We start from the raw sequence: 12,927 nt of genomic DNA, 5'->3' as shown, positions 1-12,927 counted from the left end.
AAGGATGGAAAGATATTTTTCTCAGGTATTCATTTTAATTTTATTTCATTCATTAGCATATTGGTCTATGATTTTTGTTAAACACACACACACACACACATATTCAAAAATACAAGAGAATCCAAGTTGTAAAACAACAGGTATGAATGTCTATGAGAAATTGGAAGCTAAGTTAATCAATATTGATGGAAGAACCTGAGTGAATAAGAACTCTGAAAGTTTGATCTGCTTTCTAGCTTTACTGTATTATTTATTTTATTCTTATACTGAGATTATTCTGAATAAAAAAATGTTTTAGACTTAAATCATATGCTGCATCAGCCTGGTAAATAATTCAGAAACTTCATGAAACTAAACTTCTAAACTTCATTCTTTAGTGCTTAGGAATAGGAGAGTAGGATTGCAAATTTTGAAACAGAGTACTGTATATAACTAAGCAAGTAGATATTAGAAAATAGAAATCTAAAATATAATATGAAAAAGAAGGGAGAAAAAGATACCAGATATTAACCAGAAATTAATTAAGAAGAATATTTTGAGAGGAAGCCCTTGTGTTTTCTTTTTTTTCCTTACTGATCTTAAGCCATATTGATTTATTTATTACCTTAGGTCCCACAATTGTATGTCCAGGGTTTCCATCATTTCCAGGAGGGCCTGGGTATCCTTGTTCACCCTAAACAATACAAATATGAATAAATTAAAATAATCACATTACGTTTAATTTTTTTTAAGAAAATGACAACTTCAGGTGTTGATCTGAATAATTTTGACGAGCAGTTATATTTCAAACTATGACTAGGACAAGATCCATCCACCAAATATGACAATTCCAAAACTACAAATAAAAAGAATTTATTTCATATGTTCTATACATCTCTGCTGCTTGCATACACTAATCCTGCTTTAAGGTACAATGTTACAGGTTCTGTGCAGATTTTAAGCATTTAAAATACTTTAGGTACTTGTGCCTCAAACTAGTCTTAATGAGCATTTAGTTTGATATTTAAGAGTGCCTTGCACTGTGATAGATTTAGTTAGCCACATACTAATCTTTATGTTCCCTTGCATCCATTAATTTTTATTCTGCCTTCCTATCTTTTCATCTGTTGTCTTCACATACATGTTATATATGAAATATAACAATGAAAAAATGCTTGTGTCGAATCTAACAATTATTTGGTGAATGGCCACTGTCAAAAATGTAATTGTCACTATTGTACCTTGTATATTGCATTTCTCTTAAATTCTTCTTCATTATTTTTCCCTTTCTTGCATTCTATATATGGTGCTCTATCAGAAAAATGAGCCATGCATTTGGTGAAGGGGACTTTAATTTCTTAAAACATGTGCCATTATACAGCTTTTTTTCCCAGGTGAGGGATCCTTTGTGGTATCTGAGCTTGGTTGTTTTCTTGAGACATTGTTAATCTCTTCTTGAGACATGATGTTAGTTTGGTTAATGAAATGTCTGCAAGAAAACAAACAAACACCAAGGACTCCTCATGTCAACCCTGAACTATAAATATTCTCCTTTTTTGGAATTTTTAAAAGCATCAACATTTTTTTTGCTGTAGTCTACTAATGGCTATTCTTTTGGCAATTCCTGTTTTCAGATGCAATGGTATGAGGGAATGTCCTTGAGAGACAGGGAGGAGAGGTGCATGTAAAAAAAGTCTCAACCAACAGAAGAAGCACGAGTGTGGGAAAGGGCCACTTCATAGTTTTCAGAGGGATACTCCCTAGTTTTCTTCAGAGTAAAAAGAAAGAGAAAAATATTTCCTACTTGGCAAGGTTCTGTTACTGTACTTACAATAAAAATAAAGTTAATATTCCTGTTTGTGCTTCTTGCCTGCACTTCCCTGAAGGTCTAACATCAGATAAGTAGTCTTCCTATTAACAGTCAATAGCTTATATACCTTGGGGCCAGGTAGCCCACGTACTGAAGGTCCTGGAAAACCAATGTCACCTTTGATTCCAGATTCTCCCTAAAAGAACAAAATCTGTTTATGTATTTGTATATCAACACATTTTTTTATTTGTATTTTAAATACTCAATGAAAAGAAAACTCTCTTTTTCAGTTCTCTATAGACTCTTTTTATAAGTGCAGAAATAAGTCAGTTGATATTACAGGGGCCTTAACTCATATTTCAAACATACTATAAAATCTATAAAAAACATGCAGATTCAAAGATAAATACAGCTTTTAGAAAGATGACTATGCTCATATAATATCTGACTACAGTTCCTGGGTCTTTTTCTGGGAAAAGCATGACACTAAGAAAAGCAGAAGCTGCAGACAATTTCTGATAATGCACTCTGAAATATCTTTTAACCTTTAAATCCAAATCACATGTAGCCCTAAAGTCAGTGGAACTCAATTTATCATAATTGTCAGGTTTCATGTTATAAATTACTTTATTATAAATACCATTGAATTAGAATATTAAGCAGAATATTACAAATGATCTCAAAATTCTAGATAAAAACATTTAGATTGCAGTTATTCCTCTTCTTCCTTAGACTTATTTGAAAGCAGCTAACATTTAACACATATTTAATTCCATATTTTCCTTTTTGTTAATTCATAAATTAAGAAAATCATTTGTAGGATATGTATTAGTGATATCCTGTCTATAAGACTTTGATCTTTGATCTTACTTTGAAGTTCATGAGTTTTTGAAATGGTTGAACTAGTATCCAGATTATTCTAAACAACTATAATGATAGCAGTGGAATTCACCAGACTTTCATGATTTGCTAATCAATATATGATCTTGCCTTTTCCAGCAAGATGTTTTCCAGATATGCTAGACTATAACTTACATTCCCCAATAGACATGCTATCTTTGATCATTGAGGCTATCTAATAACTGCATTATATGAATTGTGTTTAATAATCTGCATGCAGAATACTGAATGTCATTATACAATAACAATTGAGAAATGTACCTAACACACCTTTGGTCCTGGAGGGCCTGGAATACCTCGTGGTCCATCTAATCCTTGGACACCTTTCTGACCATCTTCACCCTGATATATATATTATTTTTTTTAAAAAAGCAATATTAACATACAGAGGTTTCCACCTAATCTACCTAAATTGACAACTTTCATTTAGGAATATTTTTAGAATAAAGTTATGCTATGGGGGCAAAAAGCAGTGAATATGTGATGGAGGCTTTAGAGGCTTAAATTCCAGATGTTTTCCATGTTCAAATATTAAAAAGGGCCCAACTTCTTAAGCAAACTATTTTGCTAGTTTCATGAATCTGTTTCAAGATATTGCTCCTTTGCCCTGCACCTGAAGCCTGCATAGAATCTAAGAAAACCTAATACATTTAAATCTCTTCTTTCTTCATGTAGTTCAACATCTAAAACAAGAAATACAGTAAAATCTGCTTTACATTCAGCTTGACTCTTGTTACTTTTATGGGCATTAATAGTAATATAGAAGTTGTTTGCCATCACTTTTTTCCATTTATTTTTAAGATCATGGCTCAGCAACTTTATCACTATCCCCTTGCTTAATAGTCTGCTTGATATAGAATCAATGAACTCAAGTTGTTACATATGAAGTATGATAGATATTTGGTAGATTTTTTCATGCACAATATGACTTCCTTAGCTTTTGAATTAAATTTGTGACCTGTGAATTATAATCACAGGTCATAATTTGGCAACTAAGGTTTGCACAGAATAACCCTATCCCTCAGATGATACTCTACATTATAATTATCTTGAAAAAGCCTTGTAAGAAAATCAATAACAAAGGATTTTTTTTCTCTCTCCAAGTCCAACAGATATGGAAAAAAGTCAGCAAGCCATATCTGAGCTGCAACTTGGAGATTCTTTTAAATGACAGCACCTTTTTTCTGTCATCTCAGTTCAAATACGATGATTGCAATTTTTTGTTCACAAGTTTTTTTATATGAGCTATATTGAAAATATTTAAACTTGGAAGCATATTTGAAAAAGCATCATCTTGGATAAAAATATACTACTGCATATGGCTTGATTCTTCAAGAATTTTTATTTCTCTGCTCTACTACTTAATTATAAAATAAATAAATTAAATCATACCTTTGGACCCAAGTCCCCTTTCCCTGGAATTCCCTCTGGGCCTCTTGGACCAGATGGTCCTTGTTCTCCCTATTATCAACAAAAGTAAGGTATTAATTCCATTCAGCACTATAAATATATTCTGTATTATATCAAAAACAAACAAAACACATCTGAAACAACAACTCAAACATGAAAAATTTAGTAGCTTTAACATAATAATTCAAAATATAAAAAGTGCAAGTGTCTAAAGCATTCACTCTATTTTTTTTTTAAAAAGTATGAGAATGGAGGTGTGAGATTTAAGTGACCTAAATATATTCATAACAGTTTATTCTTCTTAGTATAAATTTGTGACAGCATAGAGAATAGAGTACTCCTTATTGCTTAAGGCCCAAATTATATTTTAAAAAAGCAGCTCATTAGGGTCTTTTATATTCAATCCATCCCATTTATGTGCAAGTGTGGGGTGATGTCCATGTGCTGCAAAGAGTCAAAAGGGTATGCAAGCAAGAACACTGAAGCCTCAACTGGCATTCCACTCCAGCCACTTTTCTTGGTTCTTTTCTCTAGGTCAGACTGATTTCCAATATCATAGTTTTATTCAGAAAGGTAATGTAATGGTCTGTAGATATAAGCAATAAACAATAAACTTCCTGTCTTCCACATGTACGGCCATTTAGCTTTTCCAGTTATCTTCCATCCTTGGTTCCCTACTTTCATAGGTCAAACTCTACGGTCTCATTATAATTGCATATAACTGGCTCATATCCCAACACATTTTTGACAGATAAAGGGAATGTGAAAAGGCCCCCACAGGATGCTATGGCTGATCTACAGGACCACATCCATATTCTCATTATTATAAATACACATAATATGGTAGTGTGGATAAAAAAATACAACTAGAACTTGATCTCTCTAAAGCTGCATGAGTGGGCAAAATTGGTGGGGAAGAAAGAAGTGTTAACTGAAACTTTTTGTTTTAGGAAAGGATCTGCAGGATCTTTCAGATATAAGCCATCAATGGAGCAAATAGAAATGTACCCCCTCCCTATTTCCTTAGTACTCCTCTTGTACATGAACAAGCATGGTAGATTCCCAACTTCTTCTTGCTTCAAACACATAATGATGATGATGATGATGATGACAGGGGCATAGGGACATGAAGGGATGCCTTTCCCTCATTCACTTGATGGATCTGCAACCTGTCTTGAACCCACATATATTAAACAAACAAATCAATTACCTTTTTTCCTGGTATTCCTTGTATTCCTGGTTTCCCACTTTCTCCTGGAAATCCTGATCTTCCCGGGTCTCCCTTTAAAAGAATCATTTTTTAAATGCTTTTTTTTTTAAAAAAAGTTCAACAGATTTGCATTGTTTGGGGAGGATGATTACTTCCATTCTAATTCTTTAAATATGTGAAATTCGGTTAATAACTTTTGCTTTTATCTTGAATGAAAGTGAGTACATTAACTTACTTAGATATTGTCAGATATTGAATCATCAATAGTTTTGTGTTTTGCCAATATTGAGAAATATTTGTGTGCTATATAACAAATATTCCTACTGCATTCAAAGAATTGTCCCCTTGGATAATGCAGTTTCCAGAATCACAGCTCATAGGGAAGTTTCAAGTCTTCATTTCATTAAACAAAAATTAAATTTTAGATTTATGAGTGCAAAACAGGCTCACTTTAGGTCCAGGCTGCCCAGTTCCTGGTGCTCCTATATCTCCTTTTTGTCCAGATGGTCCCAATTCTCCCTTGTAAAAATAAAAAATATTAATGAATAAATATTTCCCAATAACTTATAATTCATACACTATCTATTTATAGACATAAACAGATGCACAATTTTTTTCATGTAAAGAATAGAGCATTCACTTTGCATGTTGCCTTCTCAAGTTTAAACTGACTCAACTCTCATTACTAGATGTGGAAAAGCATCCTCTCACTCACTGCTTCATTCCTCTGCTAAAGTGTTTCTCTCCAGATTTTGGTGTTGCCACACATATCTAAGGCAGAAGTGTAGAAAAGCGATGGGTGGGTTTCTGGTTGACAGGAAAACATTTACTAGCTGTTGAGCTTTAAGGAGGAGACAAGTTTTGATAGATAATCAAAGCTGGTCACAAGTTATTCCACTTGTCTATCAAGCACAGGAAATCAGGTTTAATATGTTTATTTAAAAGCTTAAGATCTCTATAACAGTGGTTCTCAACCTGTGGGTCGGGACCCCATTTGGGGTCAAATGACCATTTCACGGGGGTCGCCAAACAACGCAGTCCGCCATTTTTTCCCCCTTTTCCTTAGCTGTGCTACTCCCTTTTATTCAATTGGCTTTTGAAAGCCAACAGAATAGATTCTCTTGAATAGAGTCTAATTCTATTGGCTTTCAAAAGCCAATAGGAATTGTCCAGGCTGTCTCTGCCCTGCTGAGCCCGCCAAAAGTCCCATTCTGCAAACGGTGCTGCACCAGTTGAGTAGTCCTCGACTTACGACCGGTTGAGTAGTCCTCAACTTACGACCGGTTGGGGGTCGCGGCATTAAAAAGATTGAGAAGCACTGCTCTATAAGAATCTGAACTACTAACAGTCAAAGCAAATTGATGGTAGATAGGAGCCAATGAATTCAGGTGAGTTGGACTTAGATCTCTTGTGGGCATGAAGGGATTTGAGACTGATGATGTGTTTGACCCCTTCCTTGGGCTCAGCCTAGTCATTTCCTGCATGTCTTTGCATGTATGATTCTAAACCAATGCCTGAATTACAAGAGATAGATGGATATGATGAGAACTGGAGAGAATGGAATGAGTGGGAGGAATTTCTTTTAATTACTCCATATGGCAATGCAATCCAGATATCACAGTGAATCAGGAGCCAGAGAAGATGGAAAGGGAAATGGGGGAGTAGCTCTTTAGCATCTCCTCTACCTATACTTCTGACAGACATATTTCAGATAAACCTTAACCTTTTTAACAAGAGAGGCAAGAAAAATGGAGAAAGATGCCTTTTTGATAAACGAAAGAAGTGGGCCTAAAGTAGAATAGCCCTGGAAAATAATGGCCAGGGAACAGAATAAAAAAAAATGTGTCCACAACAGCAGAAATGTCTTACAGGAGCTGACTAGAACCTAGCATCACCAGCATCATGCTGGAGGCATTGACATCATTTAGATGGCGAGGCATGTACTGGGGGGGGAACCCTTTACTTCCAAACTATAATAGCTAACTTCAAATGGGCATTCCTAATTCATGCAAGTCATCTGATATTCATATTTTTACTAAATTATTGTTTGAATGTTTAAACTATCTTTACTGATGTTATATGGATCACCTGCAATTTTTTTTATACTTCTGTGCTTTCTTTAATGTTGTTAATTGCCAATTATATTATAGGAAATTGTTGGGATTGAAATGGTTTAAATATATTTAGCAAAGTAATAATCCTGACATGTCATTATCTATGTTGTAGTGGAGTTAAATGCATACCACAAAAACTTCTTTTATGCTTTATTATTATTATTAAATTATTACAATCTTCCTAGTTGTAAATTACATATACTGTATTGTATCTACTGCATTTTGACCATTAGCCTGAAATTATTTATTGCAAAATATATTTATTTACTTCATGGGTCCATTTTGGGCCTTTTGAAATGAGCCCTTAAAACCTGACCACATCCCCAGGCTCTTGATTAGAACAGGCAATAGATATCTTATGAGATGTTTTTATCTTTTAATTGATTGTTGATTTTCTCTGGACATTACTTTTTGATTATATACTCTGTTTATTTATTGTGCTTTTATTGTTGTATTTTGTAAATGCACCAGAGTTCTAACAGATTGTTATCAGCCTATAAATTTAATATATGCATACCTTTGGTCCAGGCAGTCCTATTCCTCGTGACCCCTTCACACCAGGAGCACCTTTTAGCCCTTGAATACCCTGAAAATATAATTTTTCAATTGGCTAAACTTGCTCTTCCTCGGGTATCAACTATATTGACAGAATGGACAGTCATCATATAATAAAGAAAGAAAATTGATTCACAAATATTTGGTAACTTCTCCTTCAAAATGCAAGCTTAAACATCCTTTTATTTATCGTTGAAGATTAACTACACATCCCATAATTTCTATTACAAATGACATATTTTTGAATTTCATAATATCTATCCACAATTTTTTATGCAGTTATAGCAGCATCAGACTTTCTTGGACAAATATTAATGTGCTGGAACCAAATAATTTGAAGAATATTACTTCTAGACCATAAAACTACTATATTGGCAATTTGTGGGCCCAATCCAGATTTGTCCAGTCTGGCTGGTACAAGGTTGAAGGCCTCAGCATCTTTTATAGCACTTAGCAATAGCACTTAGACTTATATACCACTTCATAGTGCTTTACAGCCCTCTCTAAGCAGTCTACAAAATCAGCATATTGTCCCCAATAATCTGGGACAATCCTCATTTTACTAACCTCAGAAAGATGGAAGGCTGAGTCAATCTTGAGCCGGTCAGAATTAAACTCCTGGCAGTCAGCAATTAGCCTGCAATACTGCATTGTAGCCACTGTACCATCACGGCTTATGTCACATCTTATCTCACATCTAAGCTTAACTGCTATCTTGACATACTAAGAATTGAACCTAAGAATTGGTGCATGTAATGCATGCATTCCACCTTTAATTTACAATGAATTAAAACTCAAGGGATTGGTTTGGACAAAACTCAGCAGCACTTTTTCGTGCAGCTGCTGATAAAAACAGGATCGCCAACATGATTGTCAATGTCCAATAACGGATATGGCACAAGAAGAAGAAGAAGAAAAGATACTAGGTTGTGAGACCTCTTTAAAGTAATCCAGATTTAGAGTTACTGATGGATGAAAGTTTCTCCTAGTTTTTAAATCAACACTAATGTTTATCCAATGTTAGAGTGTTTGTCTTGATTTTAGAGATCATTCACATTTATATACAGAAGCAAATTTTAATTTTCTGCACGAGGAGCAAACTGTAAGCATTTTATTTAGATTTGCAAATAAACTCAGACATACATTAAGTTACAAAAAATATAATTGACTGTAATTGAATAAAAGCATGTAAACTAGACTGGTCCTATTCAACTATAGATCTAAGAGTTTTAGAACAATTCATTGCACTCCAATAAACATCCAAAATCAATTTGTTTACTTTTGATGATACCTATAGCTATTCTTAATGTTTGCTATAAATTATATCAAGAAATATAAATTGTTACATTTCTTTAATAAATTTATATTAAGAAATATAAATTGTTATGAAAAGATACATTGTTTTCATTCTTAAAATGACAGTGCTGTAGCCCAATGATGAAATGCCAGTTCTGCATACATTGCTTCCCTGGTTCAATCCCAGATTTCTTTTGGGAGGCTTGGAGAACTGCAGTCCGAAACCCTGGGAAAAATCTGGGTAATTATGTCACCAATACAAAGGCAGATGGACCAAGAGTCTGACTTGATATAAGGCAGCTTGTATATTGATTGGTTTTGCTTTAACATTAAGCCTGCCTCTTTTTGGGGAAACAGTACAAAATTAAAGGTCTATAAACCTGCTGGGCAAATCTAATTTGCTTGGAGTTCTTAAGACACTGTGACTTAAATCAATACCCTGGAATTATAAATTAACCTGCAGATATGCAAATAGTCCATGGTCACATATTGTAGATGTCTTCCACAGACAAATTTGTAATATTTAGGGCAGGATGGATTGTGAGGTGATGGGACCAAATGAGATGTTACCTGATTTCCTTGGATGCCAGTTCCAGGTGGTCCCATTGGGCCCTGCACTCCTTCCAACCCTCGTTCACCCTATATGAAAAAATTATTGCTTTAATTGAAGTATCACCATCATGATGTTAGGTTCAAATTTGAAAGTCACGTGCATTCTGATTGCAGTAGTTTACAAAGTATTAAAAAGGAACATAACTGTGCTGAGTGGGAAAGAGTAATGAGAGAAGAACAATTTGGAAAATAATGAGACTATGTGACAAGGCAGCAATATTGTAATTATCTCATGTTAATTAATGTTGCAACATCCATGGGAAAATTCCAGATGGCAGTTGTGGCAACATGATCAAAAATCTTGCCTTTTTGTATGTGCATAAAACACTGTATGTTGCATATGCAAAAGTGAAAGAGTATCAGTTACAATGTGAGACCACCATCTTGACTTTGCCTCTAAGCAACATCACAGCTTAATAAGTTGTTCTCTAAACCAGGAGTGTCAAACTCGCAACATCACATGACGTGTCGCAACGTATCACAACTTTTTTTTTCATTGCCGGCAATGGGGTGGGCGCAGTTTCAGCATGACGCATCTTTGAATTTATTGTTTTTCCTTTAATTCTTCTCAGGCATTTTTCATGTGGCAGATTCACTGCTGGTGGTTCAGCAGTATTGCATTCTGTTTATACAGTCAATTGTATAGGGTACCTTATCTCCTTTGATGGATAGGCCTGGGGCTCCAACTGGTCCAGCAGGTCCCTCAGAACCTTTATCTCCCTGGAAAGATTTGTTAAGATTTTCTGAGTTGATTCAGGACCGTACTTAACATTTACCACAGAAGGATAGTTGATTAAATTACCTTTGAACAGCCAGACTAGCAAGGACCAGGTTTTTGGTACAGGTAGCCCTCAACTTATGACCACAAATGAGCCCAAAATTTCTGTTTTTAAGTGAGACATTTGTTAAGTGAGTTTTGCCCCATTTTACGATTTTTTTTGTCACAGTTGTTAAGCAAATTATTGCAGTTGATAAGTTAGTAGCCTGGTTGTTAAATGAGCCTAGCTTCCCCATTGATTTTGTTTGTCAGAAGGTCACAAAAGATGACCACAGGATCTTGGGACATTGCAACTGGCATAAATATGAACCAGTTGCCAAACATCTGAATTTTGATCACATGATCATGGGGGTGCTGCAAAGATCGTAACTGGGAAAAATGGTCAGAAGTCACATTTTTCAGTGCCATTATAACTTTGAATGGTCACTAAACGAACTGTTGTAAGTCAAGGACTACCTGTATAAAGTTTATGACTTAAACCAATGGTTCTCAACTTTTTCTTTACCATGTCCCCTTTAAATATCTTTATTGTCATGGACCATGGCCATAAACCCCCAAAATTTAAGATTTAAATCATAGTAATTTTTTCAAGCATTTACACACACCCTGTGACAACTTCACCTTCCCATATGCATGTATAGTAAAATGAATTGGTTTCAATCTAATTCTTGCTAAATTTTGTCATTAGAGTTCCCTCAATTAAATATGAATAAATTGTAAATTGGAGAGGAAAAGCCTGTAGAAAAACAAATGAGCAATCTCAATCAGCAGGAGGTCATGAATCTTCCAGTGTATATTGGTCAGTACAGGATACATGTGGGAAGAGGAAATAAATATTGCTTTAATTCCCACAATTAAATCATTATTTTTAAACTTCTTTGTTACTTAGTAGCTCCACATATTTTACTTCCAAAAGCTGGTAATGCTCCATAAAAATATAAATGTCCATGGAGATTCATTATAACATTCCTTGGGTCCCATTATTCAAATTCAAGGTTGAATGAAACAAAAAGTCTGGGAAAACATAAGAAAGCTAGGGATGTTCAGGATAGAAATGTTTGTTGGTTTCACTGGAAAAGACTTTAAATGATTACTAGTTATGGTACTATGCAGAAAACATACACATTTTTTCCTGTCAAATGTCACTCAATATGATGTGAATGAATTTGCTGGTCTATTTTCTTCCTATGAAGAAGATCAGTGATACCAGCATGGATAGAAAGCAGTAGGTGATTTTTATTTAATTACAGAATCCTTATTTTCATTGTAAAAGCTCAAGTGACCTGCAGTCTCCTAGCTTCCATTAAATTTTAAAGAAATATGGGGAAACCATTCCTTCTGAACTTCTTTCGAATAGAAAAGCTTAGGGATCCAGGGAGGTTTTAGAGTAATAGATAGATATACAACAGAAAATAACAATACCAGTAGCAGTTCCATGTGCATTTGCAATGGGTGGGCCAAGAGAGCCCAAAATGATGGTTTGAACTAAGATATATACTATGCTGACATATGTACAAAAGGGTAGGGCGTTGACCCACAATTATGCTCACCATTTAGACTTGCTCGACCCTTAGCACAGAAACCTCTGAGTGGCACTCTCTGTTGCCCTTCTCACACTAAAATAGGCACAATACAGCCCAAGAGAAATCCTTAAACACTAAAATAAAAAAATAATAAAAGCCTTCTTCACCATTGATAAAAACTGAGAAATTGCAAGGTAGACATTGGAAAAATAATGCCACAAATCTGCTATGAGAAAACCCATTCCTCTGAATTTCTGCTGAAAAACATGAGTGCAAAGGCACTATTGTCTACTTCTTTGTAGGCATCAGGCTGGTTACTTGAAAAAGTATTTTAGCATAGCTCCTGAACTACTTTCAGTACTTTTTAAAGCCATTCAGGTTGAGTTTTTGGTCATCACTATGTTTTATGGAAAACAAACATTTAAGTATACATTACTTGCAGAAATTCCCTTTATCTGTTTAAGCCCCCTGTTATTCACTTAAATACTGTAGGTGAACTGATTTCTAAAAATATGCATAAAGCTGAAAAACGTATCCCTAATTACTTGTTCCGTACATCATTTTTATACCTCTAGGAAGCCCTGTGTCTTTACTCAACTTTACTCAACAAAATGTAATAAGGCTTCCATCAGACTGAAGAATTGTCATACCCATGCTGTCTAGAAAATGAAAAGGAGGAACATGTTTTCTTGCATTTCAGGGGACAAAGAAATGTTTTAAAGTTGAAAAACCTAGTGGCA

General features: G+C 34.7%; 1 protein-coding gene across 4 annotated transcripts in view; it reads right to left on the bottom strand.

Annotated features, from left to right (window-relative positions):
• The window catches only part of COL28A1 (collagen type XXVIII alpha 1 chain), a 111,197-nt gene that overhangs the window by 39,402 nt on the left and 58,868 nt on the right, over positions 1–12,927 (bottom strand). For all 4 annotated transcript variants that reach the window (XM_039341439.1, XM_039341440.1, XM_039341438.1 and 1 more), the window contains exons 15-23: positions 10,538–10,606; positions 9,845–9,913; positions 7,941–8,009; positions 5,760–5,828; positions 5,310–5,381; positions 4,082–4,150; positions 2,960–3,031; positions 1,917–1,985; positions 605–673 (exon numbers count right to left, since the gene is read on the bottom strand). In XM_039341439.1, coding sequence (XP_039197373.1) covers positions 605–673; positions 1,917–1,985; positions 2,960–3,031; positions 4,082–4,150; positions 5,310–5,381; positions 5,760–5,828; positions 7,941–8,009; positions 9,845–9,913; positions 10,538–10,606 — 627 coding nt within the window. The remainder of the gene's footprint in view (positions 1–604; positions 674–1,916; positions 1,986–2,959; positions 3,032–4,081; positions 4,151–5,309; positions 5,382–5,759; positions 5,829–7,940; positions 8,010–9,844; positions 9,914–10,537; positions 10,607–12,927) is intronic.

The sequence above is a fragment of the Crotalus tigris genome, unplaced genomic scaffold (assembly GCF_016545835.1).
Source record: "Crotalus tigris isolate CLP2741 ecotype Arizona unplaced genomic scaffold, ASM1654583v1 scf7180000017765.3138416, whole genome shotgun sequence".
NCBI lineage: Eukaryota > Metazoa > Chordata > Lepidosauria > Squamata > Viperidae > Crotalus > Crotalus tigris.
Note: the sequence above shows the minus strand (reverse complement) of the source record. Positions and strands in the feature narration are given on the sequence as shown.